Here is a 19,018-nt window from a genome sequence, read left to right as displayed (position 1 = left end):
TACCTGTCCCTGATCTACCTGTCCCTGATCTACCTGTCCCTGATCTACTGCTCCCTGATCTACCTGTCCCTGATCTACTGCTCCCTGCGGTCAGTGAGTCTGAGCTGCAGCGGTGTGACGTTTCTAACTTGTCAATGGAAGGGGCTGTTTCTGAGTCGGTGATGGTTCCGGTGTTTCGGGCCACAGAAGGAAAGGAGTGCGCCGACCTTACTGTTACTGCACCAGAAGCACATTTATCAACATGTGTGCTGGTATGAATACATAAAATATGTTTATGAACTGAACATAAACGTGAACGTTCTTAATTGATCATCATGTCAATTCTTCCTTCCATTGGCTTGTGCATTGTGGGAATGTATTGTTTAAACCCTGTCATTATTGTTGTTGTTGGGACAAGACGACACAGACAGGTTGGCATGATGCCGGGTTTACAGGCATGATTGGAGCCTGGGTTTTCTTTTGAGTTTATTAGGCCTACCTTTTTGTTCATTGTCCTGTTTGTTTTTGTAAATACTTGTACAGTCGCCAGCTTAGTATCTTCACGTTTGCTAATAAAAAGCCTTAGTCCGGGCAAGAAAAAACATCTTACTCGTATGCCCCCTCACTGTTCTAATCCAACAGCATGGTCAACCTCACAAACACATTTACTTGAAGAACATCGCAGATCCCAAGTTTGGTAACAGAATGATGGTTTATGTTGTTGGTGCCACCATGGAAGATGGCAGGAGCTGGTGCGTCCAGAGCATTTTAAATATGTCGGTGAGTCTCTGTTCTGTGGCGCACGAGGTGATGAAGTTACACTTTTATGCAATTCAATACTAAATGTTTGCCATCTGATATCTTAATGGCTTTCTGCCAGAAGTCAAAGTTCTGGATGAATTGTCTGTGCAGCTTCCATTTTTTTCCCCTGTGGTTCCTACTAGCATTTTTTTTTCTCCTTCTCCCCTCTGCTCCATGTACAAATGCTGCTATTCCTTCAGAAAAGCATGCATCACAACTTTGTTCATTTGCACAATCTCTCTTTTTCACTCTCAGACAGTCCTAGCTAAATTCTGGCTTGGGAAATTGATCTTTGCTAAGAAGACATGTTTCTTTATGACCATTTTAATTGAAAACAATCCCGGTTAGGTACTTAATTGTTACTCAGAAATTATTTGATATTGAGATAAAAATGGCTGCATTGGACCTTTAAAGAAGCAAAGGTTCATACCTCCTCGTACAAAGCCGTTAGTCGCAATCGCTGAGGTCGAAAGGCCAGTGATGGTGGTCACAACTGTTGCCATGAGAACGATCACACAGGAGAGAACTGAAAGGAAATGGAGGACAAGATTAACTAGTGACAAAGCAAAATCAGCATTAACATTTCGACAAACTCCTAGGAGGAGAATAACTGCAATAATGAGCATCAATAAGCAGCCCATTTGCTTGTTCAGCCTCTCACTCATATTCACACATGGGTTAGTGTTAGAAGGCCTGTGAATCGTAGCGGCGCCACTACAAAAACAAGCTAGTGTGTAACAGTTGCCTGCATGTGTTGCCGTGTGGCAACATTTAGCATCTGGATGGTAAATGGTCAAAAGGTGATGGGAGAAAGAGGGGTGGTTTGGTGGGATGGCTGGGGGTTCGGGTTGACGTTGTGTGTGAATTAAAACAGTAATTCACATGAACTCCCAAGATCTACTCCATGGTGTAGTCTTACCAATTCCCGCCTGGCCCACGATCCATGACATGCGGATGAAGAGCATCACGCCCCAAATGTTCAACATGCAGCGCACCTGCACAGAGGAAGGGGTGGCAGTTAGGATGCATGTGAGGTAACCGGAACACTTCACTCAACAAAGCACTTTCCAACGACCTGGCCTTGGAACATTGCTGGTGGGAATCAAGGCCAAGACTTTCTTGATGCAGGATCACAGTTTGACCTGAATGAATGTTAATGTTAAAATTACAAACCTAGTGAAAGTAGAAGTTTCGCCCTGTTATCGACTTGTCTTAAAAATTGCGACAAGCACCAAGATTGCAACTTAATGTTAGAAGAAATGTTTAAAAAGTGATTTAAGTCCTGATTGAAGCTCTTCTCTGGATGGAATGAAAAAGTCAACTTTTAATGACTAGCCTCATTTAAAATCAAATCAATGTCAACCTCAAAGAGCATTCATCAGTATCTACCACAATGTTATCAATTTCAGTGCAAATATCTTGTAATTGAGTAGTATAATAAACTCATTGATTAGCATCATACCCACCAGGAAACTTTTCTCTAGTCAGAATTTGGAATACAGAACAAAAGTAGGTGTGGCACAATTACCGTGTACCAGAAAGTTATGGATGAAGATCGTCATGAAAGTAAAATAAGTCATAACCGTATTTTTGTATTATTTTGGAACGAACTGAAGACAGGACAGCCAGGCATTCGTACGGTTGAGTTCGTTTCCTCAGTAACATGGACTCCTAACAACATGATGAAACTTTGTTGCTCCTTGCTGAAACAATTAAGGTGTTGTAGTGAACAAGTCTTGGGTTTCTCGGCAACACCCCCTCTCCCTGTAGCAGCAGCAGCAGCACACATAGAAAGAGAATGTGCTTGGAACATCTAACCCTGGCAATTTGACACGTAAACTCATGGGTACACTTGCAGTGGCCACCTGGTATTGTGATGCAATCATTTCCATGGTAATGTAAAATATTAATTCAAATGATGTCACATCAGATTCCGCCTGCACTGATCGGTCTTGTATTTCGCAAAGGACAATGGGATTGAGCTAATGTAGTCCGGCTACAATGGACTGCCACAACATCCAAAACTATTACCTAGGTGACATCAAAGATCTAAGATAAAAAATGGATGGTTGCCCCATTTTCATCTTGCTAAGGAATATTGTGCTTCAAATGAACAGTATTTCTGAAGTTTGACTATGGGCACGAAAGCTAGCATTTATTTATTTATTTGTATTTAATTTTTTACAACCTTTATTTAACTAGACAAGTCAGTTAAGAACAAATTCTTACTTACAATGACGGGCTAGTGGGTCAACAGATTGAATCCCCAAGCTGACAAGGTAACAATCTAGCAACCTTCCGGTTCCTGGCCCAACGCTCTAACCACTAGGCTACCTGCCGCCCCAACTTGTCAGCAACAGTGGAGCCAGTCACTGAAATGTTATTTGATTATCTGCATGTCTACAACTTCATTTAAACAGGCTTGAAAGCTTTTTATGTCAGTGAAGGAAGCGCTAGTTACAAGGAAGCGCTAGTTACAAGAGTTAGCTACACAGTGGATCAAGTCACTGCACTGACGACCAACGTCCTTGCACAGAATGTGTTTTTATTGTCTCACAATTACAAACTATTAACTGTCACAACATTTGTAATAATTTCTCTAGCTAGTTATTCTGCCTATTTCATGGAGAGTCAAATGAGCGCGCAGAGCTATAAAACAAATTAGGAACCGAGTTTGGACACCTACTCATTCAAGGATTTTTCTATTTTCTACATTGTAGAATAATAGTGAAGACATCAAACCTATGAAATAACACCTATGGAATCATGTGGTAACCAAAAAAAAGGGTTAAACAAATATATTTGAGATTCTTCAAAGTAGCCACCCTTTCCCCTGTTGACAGCTTTGCACACTCTTGGCATTCTCTTAACCAGGAATGCTTTTCCAACAGTCTTGAAGGAGTTCCCACATATGCTGAGCACTTGTTGGCTGCTTTTCCTTCACTCTGCGGTCAAACTCATCCCAAACCATCTCAATTGGGTTGAAGGTCAGGTGATTGTGGAGGCCAGGTCATCTGATGCAGCACTCCATCACTCTCATTTTTGATCAAATAGCCCTTACACAGTGTTACGTCATTGTCCTGTTGAAAAACATATGATAGTCCCACTAAGTGCAAACCAGATGGGATGGCGTATCGCTGCAGAATGCTGTGGTAGCCATGCTGGTTAAGTGTGCCTTGAATTCTAAATACATCACCATCAAAGCACCATCACACCTCCTCCTCCATGTTTAATGGTGGGAAGCACACATGCAGAGATCAACCGGTCACCTACTCTGCGTCTCAAAGACACGGCGTTTGGAACCAATAATCAAAAATTTGGTCTCATCAGACCAAAGGACAGATTTCCACCGGTCTAATGTCCATTGCTCGTGTTTCTTCCTTGCAGCAATTTTACCATTAAGGCCAGATTCACGCAGTCTCCTCTGAACAGTCTCCTCTGAACAGTTGATGTTGAGATGTGTCTGTTACTTGAACTCTGTGAAGCATTTATTTGGGCTGCAATGTGAGGTGCAGTTAACTCTAAAGAACTTATCCTCTGCAGCAGAGTTAACTCTGTCTTCCTTTCCTGTGGCGGTCCTCATGAGAGCCAGTTTCAACATAGCGCTTGATGGTTTTTGCGACTGCACTTGAAGAAACTTTCAAAGTTCTTGAAATTTTCCAGATTGACTGACCTTCATGTCTTAAAGTAATGGACTGTTGTTTCTATTTGCTTATTTGAGCTGTTCATGACATAATATGGACTTGGTCTTTTACCAAATAGGGCTATCTTCCAGCAGCATACCACCCTGCATCCTAATGCTGGCTTGCTTCTGAAGCTAAGCAGGGTTGGTCCTGGTCGGTCCCTGGATGGGAGACCAGATGCTGCTGGAAGTGGTGTTGAAGGGCCAGTAGGAGGCACCCTTTCCTCTGGTCTAAAAAATAAAATATCCCAATGCTCCAGGGCAGTGAGTTAGGACATTGCCCTGTATATGGTGCCAACTTTCAGATGGGATGTTAAACGGGTGTCCTGACTGTCTGTGCTCACTAAAGATCCCATGGCACTTATTGTAAGAGTAGGGGTGTTAACCCCTGGTGCCCTGGCTAAATTCCAAATATGGCTACCTAATCATCCCTAGCTTACAATTGGCTCCTCTCCCCAGGTTGTTGCTGTAAATGAGAATGTGTTCTCAGTGAAATAAGGGTTAAAATAATAAGGCACACCTGTTAATTGACACGCATTCCAGGTGACTACCTCATGAAGCTGGTTGACAGAATGCCAAGTGTGCAAAGCTGTCATCAAGGCAAAGGGTGACGACTTTGAAGAATCTCAAATATAAAATATATTTTGACTTGTTTAACGCTTTTTTGGTTACTACGTGATTCTATATGTATTATTTCATAGTGTTGAGGACTTCACTATTATTCTACAATGTAGAAATTTTTTTAAAAATTAATTAAAACCCTTCAATGAGTAGCTGTGTAAAAACTTTTGACTGGTACTGTATGTTTGAATTTTTTGAATGGTGGATTTTTTTATGCCACCTTTATTTAACTAGGCAAGTCAGTTAAAAACAAATTCTTATTTACAATGACGGCCTACTCTGGACAAACCCTAACCCGGATGATGCCGGGCCAATGGGTCCCTATGGGACTCCCAATCATGGCCGGTTGTGATACAGCCTGGAATCGAGCCAGGGTCTGTAGTGACACCTCTAGCACTGAGATGCAGTGCCTTAGACCGCTGTGCTTGTCTAAAATGTAGTACTTTTAACAACATTCATGACAGCTAGTAGAAACAGTTTACTTCAAGCCATTTCCTCTTTGTTTGAAGTTTTCCATTCTGACAGATGTGCAGCACAGTTAGTTCTTTCTCATGATAATCTCTGTTTCTTGTCACCCAGCTTGTATTTTGACATGTAAAAGCCTTCCTTCCTCTCACCCATCTGACCGTTTTAAAAAGCAGCAGGAACTTGTACCACATTTATTTAGGGCTGTGACAGTCATGGAATTTGGGATGACTGTTATTGGCCAGCCAAATGACCGTGGTCACTGTAATAGCCGTTAGAATAGCGTGTGTTGCCATAGAAATACAAATAATAGAACGGGTGTCCCCGTTCAAGCCAATGATGACATAATAGGTGGACTGACTGGCATTGCGAGTGTAGTAAAAAAGCAAAGCAGGTAGTAAAAGCAGGAAGCGTACCCATCAATATTTGCTGCATTGTCTCACGTCAGATGGTGACGCAACCGATTTGTCTTGTAGGATGTATAACTCGTATTCAAATTTGAATATTGAGCATCCACTGACTTGCCTAGTTAAATAAAGGTGAAATAAATATAAATTTAATGTGTGACAAATTCCTACAACCCTGGCAGATTCTTACACTAGACTCTCAAAAACATTGTATGGCCTGGACAGACCACGAAGGATTAATCACCAAAGGATTTCTTGCTAGTTGCACAGAATCTTGAGTAGAATGTGATCGACTCACATCTCAATTATTGAGGTTCCTCTTTGACTGCTATAGGACTAAAATACAATTTTATAGCCAAGGGAATCTTAAGTTGAATGATACGTTACCTTAATACTAAAAGAGGCCTAGTCTGATTGTGGGGTCATGAAAGAATTTCTCTGTACTTTGAATGAGAGGGCAGAAAAATATACTATGGTCAAAATCCTGACTTGAAATTCATGTACACCAAGTCGGGATTTCCGTTCACGCCATTGAATGTTGTGTTCAAGAATAACTGGAGGACAATGCACTCCCTAAAATGTCATATCCACAAAGAGAAGTGCTTATGATGCAGTAGCAATGGAGACGCAGGGGTCAAAGAGAAACGTCAGAAAGTAAAGACACATAAAAATGGAAAATGGGATATTGATGGGGAAACGTCACATTGTGTCACATAACAAAAAGGCAAGCAGGAGGACTCTCAGGAGATGCAAAAAGGTAAAACAGTCTGTCGGTTGACCACTTACCAGCACCCCTTTGATCCACCCGAACTTGACCGCTCCCTTAGGCTCGGCCGCCTCCTTGGCTGCGGCCTCCTCGGCCGGTGACAGCTCATCCCCGTTGGCGAAGCCATCCTCAAATGGCTCCTGTAAACAAAATGAGCTATGGTCAGCACGCACAACAGAGAAAGACATCTGACTAACAATATCTCTGAATTCAACTGTGGTTCACCCATGTTTATTCATTTCTAGAAACAATCTACTACATTTGTATTTTACAGAACATTTATTCTCTCACACAGACACTGAATAATCTGTCCTCGTATCGGCTGGAGAAGGTCAAACAATGCAGTGACGTGGGTGGCTGTCCCACCAAGTCAGTCTCTCAGGGCCCACCAATACAAGTTGTTCCATCTATGTGTCCCAGGACGCTCCCAGCCTGCAGCCTGCAGTGCAACGGTTGTGCTGACTTCAACTACGCTGACTCCAGATGGGCACTGCCTGCTACGGGGGATCTGGTCCCATCGCCGGGAGTATCGGGTGTATGCTTTCCTGCTTATCGTGGGCCCGTTAAAGGGTCAACTAATTGTGTGAGGGGTGGGAATGGGCGGATTTATCCATTCCCATCTCCAGCCGTTGTATTTGGCTGTTCAATGGTGAAAAATGTCTCAGTCCCTGGAGCAAAATCGTTGTACTCTCCAGGAAAACGAGAACAGGTCATCAATAAGCTGCTCCCAGACATTATAAACCTGCATCAGGACATCAATAAGCTGCTCCCAGACATTATAAACCTGCATCAGGACATCAATAAGCTGCTCCCTAACATTATAAACCTGCATCAGGACATCAATAAACTGCTCCCAGACATTATAAACCTGCATCAGGACATCAATAAGCTGCTCCCAGACATTATAAACCTGCATCAGGACATCAATAAGCTGCTCCCAGACATTATAAACCTGCATCAGGACATCAATAAGATGCTCCCAGACATTATAAACCTGCATCAGGACATCAATAAGCTGCTCCCAGACATTATAAACCTGCATCAGGACATCAATAAGCTGCTCCCAAACATTATGAACCAGCATCAGGACATCAATAACCTGCTCCCTAACATTATAAACCTGCATCAGGACATCAATAAGCTGCTACCAGACATTATGAACCTGCATCAGGACATCAATAAGCTGCTCCCTAACATTATAAACCTGCATCAGAACATCAATAAGCTGCTCCCAGACATTATAAACCTGCATCAGGACATCAATAAGCTGCTCCCAAACATTTTAAACCAGCATCAGGAAATTGAGTCTATCATAGTTCACGTGGGATTCAATGGCATTATGAAGGGCAGCTCAGAACAGCTGAAGATGGATTTTAAATAACCGATTGAGTCTCTCCTTGACACCAACAAACACCCTATAATATCTGGCCCTGTGCCCTCCCTAAATCGTGGCATTAAATGTTTCAGCCAACTTTTATCCCTCTATAACTGTCTATGAGACTATTGCAGCTCTGTTTACTGACAATTTTGAAACCTTCTGGAAACAAAGATCGTTTTATAAGGAAGATGGGATCAGCCTGTGTTGAGACAATGACTTATCAATGACTCAAGCCCAGCTCATTTAATCGATACCATTGTGTTGCTCAGTTGTCATAATACTTCTGCAAATGTACCGACACAAATGTAAGTAACCTAATTTATGTCCCTCTAACTGCCCTGAATGCCTCCGCTGATCCTACAGCTATTGTATGCAGTAATCATGTGCCTACAAACCAGATTTACTGATAGCACTGAGGCTGTGTAACCTAGTAGGAAGTCCAGTGTGTGCATCTCACCCTGTACTAACATAAATAACATGAGCATGTCTACTTCTGCTAAGCTTCCCAGTAAAGCAATGAAAACAATCAAGCATCCCAGAAAAGTGCTCAAAATAGCCCACGTTAACCTGTAACTTACGAAACAAGGTTCTCTCATTTATATTGAGATCCACATTCCTGTAAAGCTTAGAGAGGATCTCATGTTAAATACTGTTGAAGTAATATGGCTACAGGTTCATCTGCCTCACTTAAAGCCCATTCTGGTGGGAAGCTGCTATAGACAACTAAGTGCTAACAGTCAGTATCTTGATAATGTGTGAAATGCTTGATACGGTATATGATATAAACAGAGGTATATTTCTGGGTGATTTAAAATATTGACTGGCTTTCATCAAGCTGCCCACTCAAGAAAAAGCTTCAAACTGTAACCAGTGCCTGCAACCTGGTTCAGGTTATCAGTCAACCTACCAGGGTGGTTACAAACAGCACAGGAATGAAATCATCAACATGTATTTATCACATCTTTACTAATACTGCAGAAACTTTAAAGCAGTATCTAAATCCAATAGAATGTAGTGTAATGAGGAGCAACCAGACACTGCTGGTCTGTGGTGTGTAATGAGGAGCAACCAGATGCTGCACTTGACACATTTATGAAACTACTTGTTCCAGTTACTAATAACCATGCACACATTAAGAAGAAAAAACTGTTACATCCCCATTTGATTGATGAGGAACTGAACAAAGTTATTGTTGAGAGGGATGAGGCAAAAATAATGGCAAATAAGTCTGGCTGTACAACCGATTGGCAAACGGACTGCAAATTGAGAAATCATGTGATTAAACTGAATAAAATAAGAATAAACTACACTATGAAACAAAGATAAGCTACAAAGAATGATAGAAAAAAGATTTGGCGCACCTTAAATGACATTTTGGGCAAAAAGGCAAACTCAACTCCATCATTCATTGAATCAGATGGCTCATTCATCACAAAACCCACTGATATTGCCAATTACTTTAATGATTTTTTCATTGGCAAGATTAGCAAACTTAGGCATGACATGCCAACAACAAACGCTGACACTACACATCAAAGTATAACTGATGATATTATAAAAAGACAAGCATTGTAATTTTGAATTCCGTAAAGTGAGTGTGGAAGAAGTGAAAAAAATAAAATAGTTGTCTATCAACAACAACAGATGATATTGCCACTCCTAATTGCCTTATCTTCAATCTAAGCCTTCCAGAAAGTGTGAGCCCTCAGGCCTGGGGGAAGCTAAAGTAATTCCACTACCTACCAATCATCCTTTTACCAACCCTTGGAAAAACTTTTGGGAACAATTGTGTTTGACTAGATACAATGCTAAACCTAGCAACAACAAAAAAAGAAACATCGTCTCACTGTCAACTGCGTTTACTTTCAGCAAACTTAAAGTGTAAATATTTGTATGAACATAAGATTCAACAACTGAGACATAAACTGAGCAAGTTCTACAGACATGTGGCTAACAGAAATGGAATAATGTGTCCCTGAACAAAGGGGGGGTCAAAATCAAAAGTAACAGTCAGTATCTGGTGTGGCCACCAGCTGCATCAAGTACTGCAGTGCATCTCCTCCTCATGGCCTACACCAGATTTGCCAGTTCTTGCTGTGAAATGTTACTCCACTCTTCCACCAAGGCACCTGCAAGTTCCCGGACATTACTGGGGAGGGATGGCCCTAGCCCTCACCCTCCGATCAAACAGGTCCCAGACATTCTCAATGGGATTGAGATCCGGGCTCTTCGCTGGCCATGGCAGAACACTGACATTCCTGTCTTGCACGAAATCACGCACAGAACGAGCAGTATGGCTGGTGGCATTGTCATGCTGGAGGGTCATGTCAGGATGAGCCTGCAGGAAGGGTACCACATGAGGGAGGATGATGTCTTCCCTGTAACGCACTGCGTTGAGATTGCCTGCAATGACAACAAGCTCAGTCCGATGATGCTGTGACACACCGCCCCAGACCATGACGGGCAACAATGACGTTGTTGCCGGGGATGTCTGGTGAGGACCTGCTTTACAACAGGCCTACAAGCCCTCTGTCCAGCCTCTCTCAGCCTAATGCGGACAGTCTGAGCACTGATGGAGGGATTGTGCGTTCCTGGTGTAACTCGGGCAGTTGTTGCCATCCTGTACCTGTCCCGCAGGTGTGATGTTCGGCTGTACCGATCCTGTGCAGGGGTTGTTACATGTGGCCTGCCACTGCGAGGACGATCAGCTGTCCATCCTGTCTCCCTGTAGTGCTGTCTTGGGTGTCTCACAGTACAGACACTGCAATTTATTGCCCTGACCACATCTGCAGTCCTCATGCCTCCTTGCAGCATGCCTAAGGCACGTTCACATAAATGAGCAGGGACCCTGGGCATCTTTCTTTTGGTCTTTTTCAGAGTCAGTAGAAAGGCCTCTTTAGTGTCCTAAGTTTTCATAACTGTGACCTTAATTGCCTACCGCCTATAAGCTGTTAGTGTCTTAACGACCGTTCCACAGGTGCATGTTCATTAATTGTTTATGGTTCATTGAACAAGCATGGGAAACAGTGTTTTAACCCTTTGCAATGAAGATATGGAAGTTATTTGGATTTTCACTAATTATCTTTTAAAGACAGGGTCCTGAAAAAGGGACATTTCTTTTTTTGCTGAGTTTAATTTACTGTAAACAAATTGACAGACTTTCAGCACGCTTATAGGGAAGGACATTAATCAAGCATTGCACTCCTAAATATTTAATAAACTAAAATAATTGTATTGGGAACAAATCATTCACTAAACCCTAAACCTCAACTAAATCTTGTAATAAATAATGTGGAAAATGAGGTGACTGCTTGGAGTAACACTGGATTGTAAACTGTCATGGTCAAAACATATTGATACAACAGTAGCTAAGATGGGGAGAAGTCTGTCCATAATAAAGCACTGTTCTGCCTTTTTAACACTATCAACAAGGCAAGTCCTACAGGCTCTAGTTTTGTCACACCTGGATTACTGTTCAGTTGCCACAAAGGGAACTCAGAAAATTACAATTGTCTCCGAACATGGCAGCACGGTTGGCCCTTAAATGTACATGAATAACATGAATAATATGCATGTAAATGCATGGCTCAAAGTGGAAGAGACTTCATCACTACTTGTTTTTGTAAGCATTGTTGACATGCTGAATGCACCAAGGTGTCTGTTTAAACTATTAGCACACAGCTCGGACATCCATGCATATCCACAAGACATACCAGGCACACAGTACTACATAGAGCCATGGCTACATAGAAATCTAGTCCACATCAGGTAACTGATGCAAGCAGAAGAATCAGATTTTAAATACAGATAGAAATACAAAACTCATTTTATTGGTCACATACACATGGTTAGCAGATGTTATTGCGAGTGTAGTGAAATGCTTGTGCTTCTAGTTCTGACAGCGCAGCAATATCTAACAGGTAATATCAAACAATCCCGCAACAAATTCCGAATACACACAAATCTAAGTAAAGGAATGGAATAAGAATATATAAATATATAGATGAGCAATGTCAGAGCGACACAGGCTAAGATGCAATAGATAGAATACAGTAAATACATATGAGATGAGTAATGCAAGATATGTAAACATTATTAAAGTGACTGTTCCATTTATTGAAGTGGCGATTGATTTCAAGTCTGTATGCAGGCAGCAGCATCTACGCTCGTGATGGCTGTTTAACAGTCTGATGGCCTTGAGATAGAAGTGGTATTTCAGTCTGTCGGCCCCAGCTTTGATGCACCTGTACTGACCTCGCCTTCTGGATGACAGTGAGGTGAACAGGCAGTGGCTCGGGTGGTTGTTGTCCTTGATCTTTTTGGCCTTCCTGCGACATCGGGTGCTGTAGGTGTCCTGGAGGGCAGGTAGTTTGCCCCCGGTGATGCGTTGTGCAGACCGCACTATCCTCTGGAGAGCCTTACGGTTGTGGGCTGAGTAGTTGCCGTACCAGGCGGTGATACAGCCCGACAGGATGCTCTCAATTGTGCATCTGTAAAAGTTTGTGACAAGCCAAATTTCTTCAGCCTCCTGATGTTGAAGAGGCGCTGTTGCACCTTCACCACACTGTGTTGGTGGACAATTTCAGTTTGTCAGTGATATGTACGCCGAGGAACTTAAAACGTTTCACCTTCTCCACTGCTGTCCCGTCGATGTGGATAGGGGGGTGCGCCCTCTGCTGTTTCCTGAAGTCCAAGTCTCCTTTGTTTTGTTGACGTTGAGTGAGAGGTTGTTTTCCTGACACCACACTCCTAGAGCCCTCACCCTCTTCCTGTAGGTTGTCTCGTCATTGCTGGTAATCAAGCCTGCCACTGCTGTGTCATCTACAAACTAGATGATTGAGTGGGAGGCGTGCATGGCCACGCAGTCGTGGGTGAACAGGGAGTACAGGATGGGGCTGAGAACACACCCTTGTGGGGCCCCAGTGTTGAGGATCAGCGAGGTGGAGATGTTGTTTCCTACCCTCACCACCTGGGGGTGGCCCGTCAGGAAGTCTAGGACCCAATCGCACTGGGGTGGTTGAGACCCAGGGGCTCAAGCTTAATGATGAGCTTGGATGGTACTATGGTGCTGAATACTGAGCTATAGTCAATAGTCGATTGTCAACTTTGTTATCTAGGGGCTGGACATTAGCGAGTAATATACTCGGAAGCGGTGGGTGGTGTGCACGCCGAAGACTGACCAGAAGACTGCTCTGACTCCCTCCACTCCAGCCACGTTGTTTTGGGTCGGCCTCTGGAATCAGTTGGGTGGTGCGGACAAAGGATTCACTTCGGGAAAGTTGTATTCCTGGTCGTAGTGCTGGTAAGTTGACGCCGCTCTGATATCCAATAGTTCTGTATCCCAGCTGTATGTAATAACACAAGATTTTCAGGGCTAACAATGTAAGAAATACATTAAAAAACTAAATACTGCAAAGTTTCCTAAGGACTAGAAGCGATGCAGCCATCTCTGTCGGCGCCATTTTTCTCACCTTATGGAACAGCGGGGAGAGTAGAGACACACACACACACACAATTAAATGCTTTAAATGTAACCTTTATTTCACTAGGCAAGTCAGTTAAGAACAAATTTTTATTTACAATGACGGCCTACCACGAGTGTTTGTGTATTATCTGATGGGAAAGAGGATTCTGTCAGAAAGCTCTGACGCCATCACACAAAATGTAATCCCCCTTTGGGTTTTGAGTATACAGAGATTAAACAGCTGCTGGGAGGGATGAAAACTACGGGGGAAACTGTACCATCTACTCTAGCATGTCAGGTAGGTAAACTGAGGTCTAGTTCAATTACAATGGGTATATAAATAGGTGTATAAATTATACAAGAGATCGGCACCTCTGGCATGTACCCCAGCATATGAAGGGTTGGGTTGTGTGGATAGGAGGGCGGGGCTCAGCATTTGCTTCACCAAGGCCATCTGTCAACAGGTGCTCCCTGCCTGCGTCTCCTAACAATGACTCGGCAGCCTCGATGGGGTCTGGCGGTGGCAAGTACACTGGGCTATTGGAGGAGAGATTCAAAGAAAATAAAAAAGGCTCGGTATAGTCGGTTGGCTCGGGTGTCGGTTGGCTCGACCAGGGAGGCGCTGCCAGGGGGGAGGTGAAAGGGGAAATGTGGGTGACCAGGGAGGCGCTGCCAGGGGGAGGTGAAAGGGGGAATGTGGGGGACCAGGGAGGCGCTGCCAGGGGGGAGGTGAAAGGGGGAATGTGGGTGAACAGGGAGGCGCTGCCAGGGGGAGGTGAAAGGGGGAATGTGGGGGACCAGGGAGGCGCTGCCAGGGGGCAGGTGAAAGGGGGAATGTGGGTGACCAGGGAGGCGCTGCCAGGGGGCAGGTGAAAGGGGGAATGTGCGGACCAGGGAGGCGCTGCCACGGGGGAGGTGAAAGGGGGAATGTCGGGGACCAGGGAGGCGCTGCCAGGGGGGAGGTGAAAGGGGGAATGTGGGGACCAGGGAGGCGCTGCCAGGGGGCAGGTGAAAGGGGGAATGTGGAGGACCAGGGAGGCGCTGCCAGGGGGCAGCTGAAAGGGGGAATGTGGGGACCAGGGTGGCGCTGCCAGGGGGCAGGTGAAAGGGGGAATGTGGAGGACCAGGGAGGCGCTGCCAGGGGGGAGGTGAAAGGGGGAATGTGGGTGACCAGGGAGGCGCTGCCAGGGGGCAGGTGAAAGGGAGAATGTGGGGACCAGGGAGGCGCTGCCACGGGGGAGGTGAAAGGGGGAATGTGGGGGACCAGGGAGGCGCTGCCAGGGGGGAGGTGAAAGGGGTAATGTGGAGGACCAGGGAGGCGCTGCCAGGGGACAGGTGAAAGGGGGAATGTGGGGACCAGGGGGCAGGTGAAAGGGGGAATGTGGGGGACCAGGGAGGCGCTGCCAGGGGGGAGGTGAAAGGGGGAATGTGGGGGACCAGGGAGGCGCTGCAAGAGGGCAGCTGAAAGGGGGAATGTGGGTGACCAGGGAGACGCTGCCAGGGGGCAGGTGAAAGGGGGAATATGGGGACCAGGGAGGCGCTGCCAAGGGGGAGGTGAAAGGGGGAATGTGGGTGACCAGGGAGGCGCTGCCAGGGGGCAGGTGAAAGGGGGAATGTGGGGACCAAAGAGGCGCTGCCAGGGGGCAGGTGAAAGGGGGAATGTGGGGGCCAGGGGGCAGGTGAAAGGGGGAATGTGGGGGACCAGGGAGGCGCTGCCAGGGGGGAGGTGAAAGGGGGAATGTGGGGGACCAGGGAGGCACTGCCAGGGGACAGGTGAAAGGGGGAATGTGGGGGACCAGGGAGGCGCTGCCAGGGGGCAGGTGAAAGGGGGAATGTGGGGGACCAGGGAGGCGCTGCCACGGGGGAGGTGAAAGGGGGAATGTGGGGGACCAGGGAGGCGCTGCCATGAGGGAGGTGAAAGGGGGAATGTGGAGGACCAGGGAGGCTCTGCCAGGGGGCAGATGAAAGGGGGAATGTGGGTGACCAGGGAGGCACTGCCAGGGGGCAGGTGAAAGGGGGAATGTGGGGACCAGGGAGGCGCTGCCAGGGGGCAGGTGAAAGGGGGAATGTGGGGGCCAGGGGGCAGGTGAAAGGGGGAATGTGGGGGACCAGGGAGGCGCTGCCAGGGGGGAGGTGAAAGGGGGAATGTGGGGACCAGGGAGGCGCTGCCAGGGGGCAGGTGAAAGGGGGAATGTGGGGGCCAGGGGGCAGGTGAAAGGGGAATGTGGGGGACCAGGGAGGCGCTGCCACGGGGGAGGTGAAAGGGGGAATGTGGGGGACCAGGGAGGCGCTGCCAGGGGGCAGGTGAAAGGGGGAATATGGGGACCAGGGAGGCGCTGCCAAGGGGGAGGTGAAAGGGGGAATGTGGGTGACCAGGGAGGCGCTGCCAGGGGGCAGGTGAAAGGGGGAATGTGGGGACCAGGCAGGCGCTGCCAGGGGGCAGGTGAAAGGGGGAATGTGGGGGACCAGGGAGGCGCTGCCAGGGGGGAGGTGAAAGGGGGAATATGGGGGACCAGGGAGGCACTGCCAGGGGGTAGGTGAAAGGGGGAATGTGGGGGACCAGGGAGGCGCTGCCACGGGGGAGGTGAAAGGGGGAATGTGGGGGACCAGGGAGGCGCTGCCATGAGGGAGGTGAAAGGGGGAATGTGGAGGACCAGGGAGGCTCTGCCAGGGGGCAGATGAAAGGGTGAATGTGGGTGACCAGGGAGGCACTGCCAGAGGGCAGGTGAAAGGGGGAATGTGGGGGACCAGGGAGGCGCTGCCAGGGGGCAGGTGAAAGGGGGAATATGGGGACCAGGGAGGCGCTGCCAAGGGGGAGGTGAAAGGGGGAATGTGGGTGACCAGGGAGGCGCTGCCAGGGGGGAGGTGAAAGGGGGAATATGGGGGACCAGGGAGGCACTGCCAGGGGGTAGGTGAAAGGGGGAATGTGGGGGACCAGGGAGGCGCTGCCACGGGGGAGGTGAAAGGGGGAATGTGGGGGACCAGGGAGGCGCTGCCATGAGGGAGGTGAAAGGGGGAATGTGGAGGACCAGGGAGGCTCTGCCAGGGGGCAGATGAAAGGGTGAATGTGGGTGACCAGGGAGGCACTGCCAGAGGGCAGGTGAAAGGGGGAATGTGGGGACCAGGGAGGCGCTGCCAGGGGGCAGGTGAAAGGGGGAATGTGGGGGCCAGGGGGCAGGTGAAAGGGGGAATGTGGGGGACCAGGGAGGCGCTGCCAGGGGGGAGGTGAAAGGGGGAATGTGGGGGACCAGAGAGGCGCTGCCAGGGGGGAGGTGAAAGGGGGAATGTGGGGACCAGGGAGGCGCTGCCAGGGGGCAGGTGAAAGGGGGAATGTGGGGGCCAGGGGGCAGGTGAAAGGGGAATGTGGGGGCCAGGGGGCAGGTGAAAGGGGAATGTGGGGGACCAGGGAGGCGCTGCCACGGGGGAGGTGAAAGGGGGAATGTGGGGGACCAGGGAGGCGCTGCCAGGGGGGAGGTGAAAGGGGGAATGTGGAGGACCAGGGAGGCGCTGCCAGGGGGCAGCTGAAAGGGGGAATGTGGGTGACCAAGGAGGCGCTGCCAGGGGGCAGGTGAAAGGGGGAATGTGGGGACCAGGGAGGCGCTGCCAGGGGGCAGGTGAAAGGGGGAATGTGGGGGCCAGGGGGCAGGTGAAAGGGGGAATGTGGGGGACCAGGGAGGCGCTGCCAGGGGGGAGGTGAAAGGGGGAATGTGGGGGACCAGGGAGGCGCTGCCAGGGGGGAGTTGGAAGGGGGAATGTGGGGACCAGGGAGGCGCTGCCAGGGGGCAGGTGAAAGGGGGAATGTGGGGGCCAGGGGGCAGGTGAAAGGGGAATGTGGGGGACCAGGGAGGCGCTGCCACGGGGGAGGTGAAAGGGGGAATGTGGGGGACCAGGGAGGCGCTGAAAGGGGGAATGTGGGTGACCAAGGAGGCGCTGCCAGGGGGCAGGTGAAAGGGGGAATGTGGGGACCAGGGAGGCGCTGCCAGGGGGCAGGTGAAAGGGGGAATGTGGGGGACCAGGGAGGCGCTGCCAGGGGGGAGGTGAAAGGGGGAATGTGGGGGACCAGGGAGGCGCTGCCAGGGAGGAGTTGGAAGGGGGAATGTGGGGACCAGGGAGGCGCTGCCAGGGGGCAGGTGAAAGGGGGAATGTGGGGGCCAGGGGGCAGGTGAAAGGGGAATGTGGGGGACCAGGGAGGCGCTGCCACGGGGGAGGTGAAAGGGGGAATGTGGGGGACCAGGGAGGCGCTGCCTTGGGGAGGTGAAAGGGGGAATGTGGGGGACCAGGGAGGCGCTGCCAGGAGGGAGGTGAAAGGGGGAATGTGGAGGACCAGGGAGGCTCTGCCAGGGGGCAGCTGAAAGGGGGAATGTGGGTGACCAGGGAGGCACTGCCAGGGGGCAGGTGAAAGGGGGAATGTGGGGACCAGGGAGGCGCTGCCAGGGGGCAGGTGAAAGGGGGAATGTGGGGGCCAGGGGGCAGGTGAAAGGGGGAATGTGGGGGACCAGGGAGGCGCTGCCAGGGGGCAGGTGAAAGGGGGAATGTGGGGGACCAGGGAGGCGCTGCCAGGGGGGAGGTGAAAGGGGGAATGTGGGGGACCAGGGAGGCGCTGCCAGGGGGGAGTTGGAAGGGGGAATGTGGGGACCAGGGAGGCGCTGCCAGGGGGCAGGTGAAAGGGGGAATGTGGGGGCCAGGGGGCAGGTGAAAGGGGAATGTGGGGGACCAGGGAGGCGCTGCCACGGGGGAGGTGAAAGGGGGAATGTGGGGGACCAGGGAGGCGCTGCCAGGGGGGAGGTGAAAGGGGGAATGTGGGGGACCAGGGAGGCGCTGCCAGGAGGGAGGTGAAAGGGGGAATGTGGAGGACCAGGGAGGCACTGCCAGGGGGCAGGTGAAAGGGGGAATGTGGGGACCAGGGAGGCGCTGCCAGGGGGCAGGTGAAAGGGGGAATGTGGGGGACCAGGGAGGCGCTGCCAGGGGGGAGGTGAAAAGGGGAATGTGGGGGACCAGGGAGGCGCTGCCAGGGGGGAGGTGAAAGGGGGAATGTGGGGGACCAGGAAGGCGCTGCCAGGGGGGAGGTGAAAGGGGGAATGTGGGGGACCAGGGAGGCGCTGCCAGGGGGCAGCTGAAAGGGGGAATGTGGGTGACCAGGGAGGCGCTGCCAGGGGGCAGGTGAAAGGGGGAATGTGGGGACCAGGGAGGCGCTGCCAGGGGGCAGGTGAAAGGGGGAATGTGGGGGCCAGGGGGCAGGTGAAAGGGGGAATGTGGGGGACCAGGGAGGCGCTGCCAGGGGGGGAGTTGAAAGGGGGAATGTGGGGGACCAGGGAGGCGCTGCCAGGGGACAGGTGAAAGGGGGAATGTGGGGACCAGGTGTGGACAAGCATAGGGAGAGTGGGATGAACAGCAAAGGTATTGAGCTATAAGAGACTCTACTACTGCCTCAATAGTCTGCCTAGTCAGACTGCTG

At 49.2% G+C, this 19,018-nt stretch overlaps 1 protein-coding gene across 3 annotated transcripts in view; it reads right to left on the bottom strand.

Annotated features, from left to right (window-relative positions):
* The window catches only part of LOC110509541 (solute carrier family 12 member 2), a 137,626-nt gene that overhangs the window by 66,297 nt on the left and 52,311 nt on the right, over positions 1-19,018 (bottom strand). For all 3 annotated transcript variants that reach the window (XM_021590462.2, XM_021590463.2, XM_036967546.1), the window contains exons 2-4: positions 6,742-6,861; positions 1,700-1,775; positions 1,211-1,306 (exon numbers count right to left, since the gene is read on the bottom strand). In XM_021590462.2, coding sequence (XP_021446137.2) covers positions 1,211-1,306; positions 1,700-1,775; positions 6,742-6,861 — 292 coding nt within the window. The remainder of the gene's footprint in view (positions 1-1,210; positions 1,307-1,699; positions 1,776-6,741; positions 6,862-19,018) is intronic.

This window comes from Oncorhynchus mykiss, chromosome Y, assembly GCF_013265735.2.
Source record: "Oncorhynchus mykiss isolate Arlee chromosome Y, USDA_OmykA_1.1, whole genome shotgun sequence".
Taxonomy (NCBI): domain Eukaryota; kingdom Metazoa; phylum Chordata; class Actinopteri; order Salmoniformes; family Salmonidae; genus Oncorhynchus; species Oncorhynchus mykiss.
Note: the sequence above shows the minus strand (reverse complement) of the source record. Positions and strands in the feature narration are given on the sequence as shown.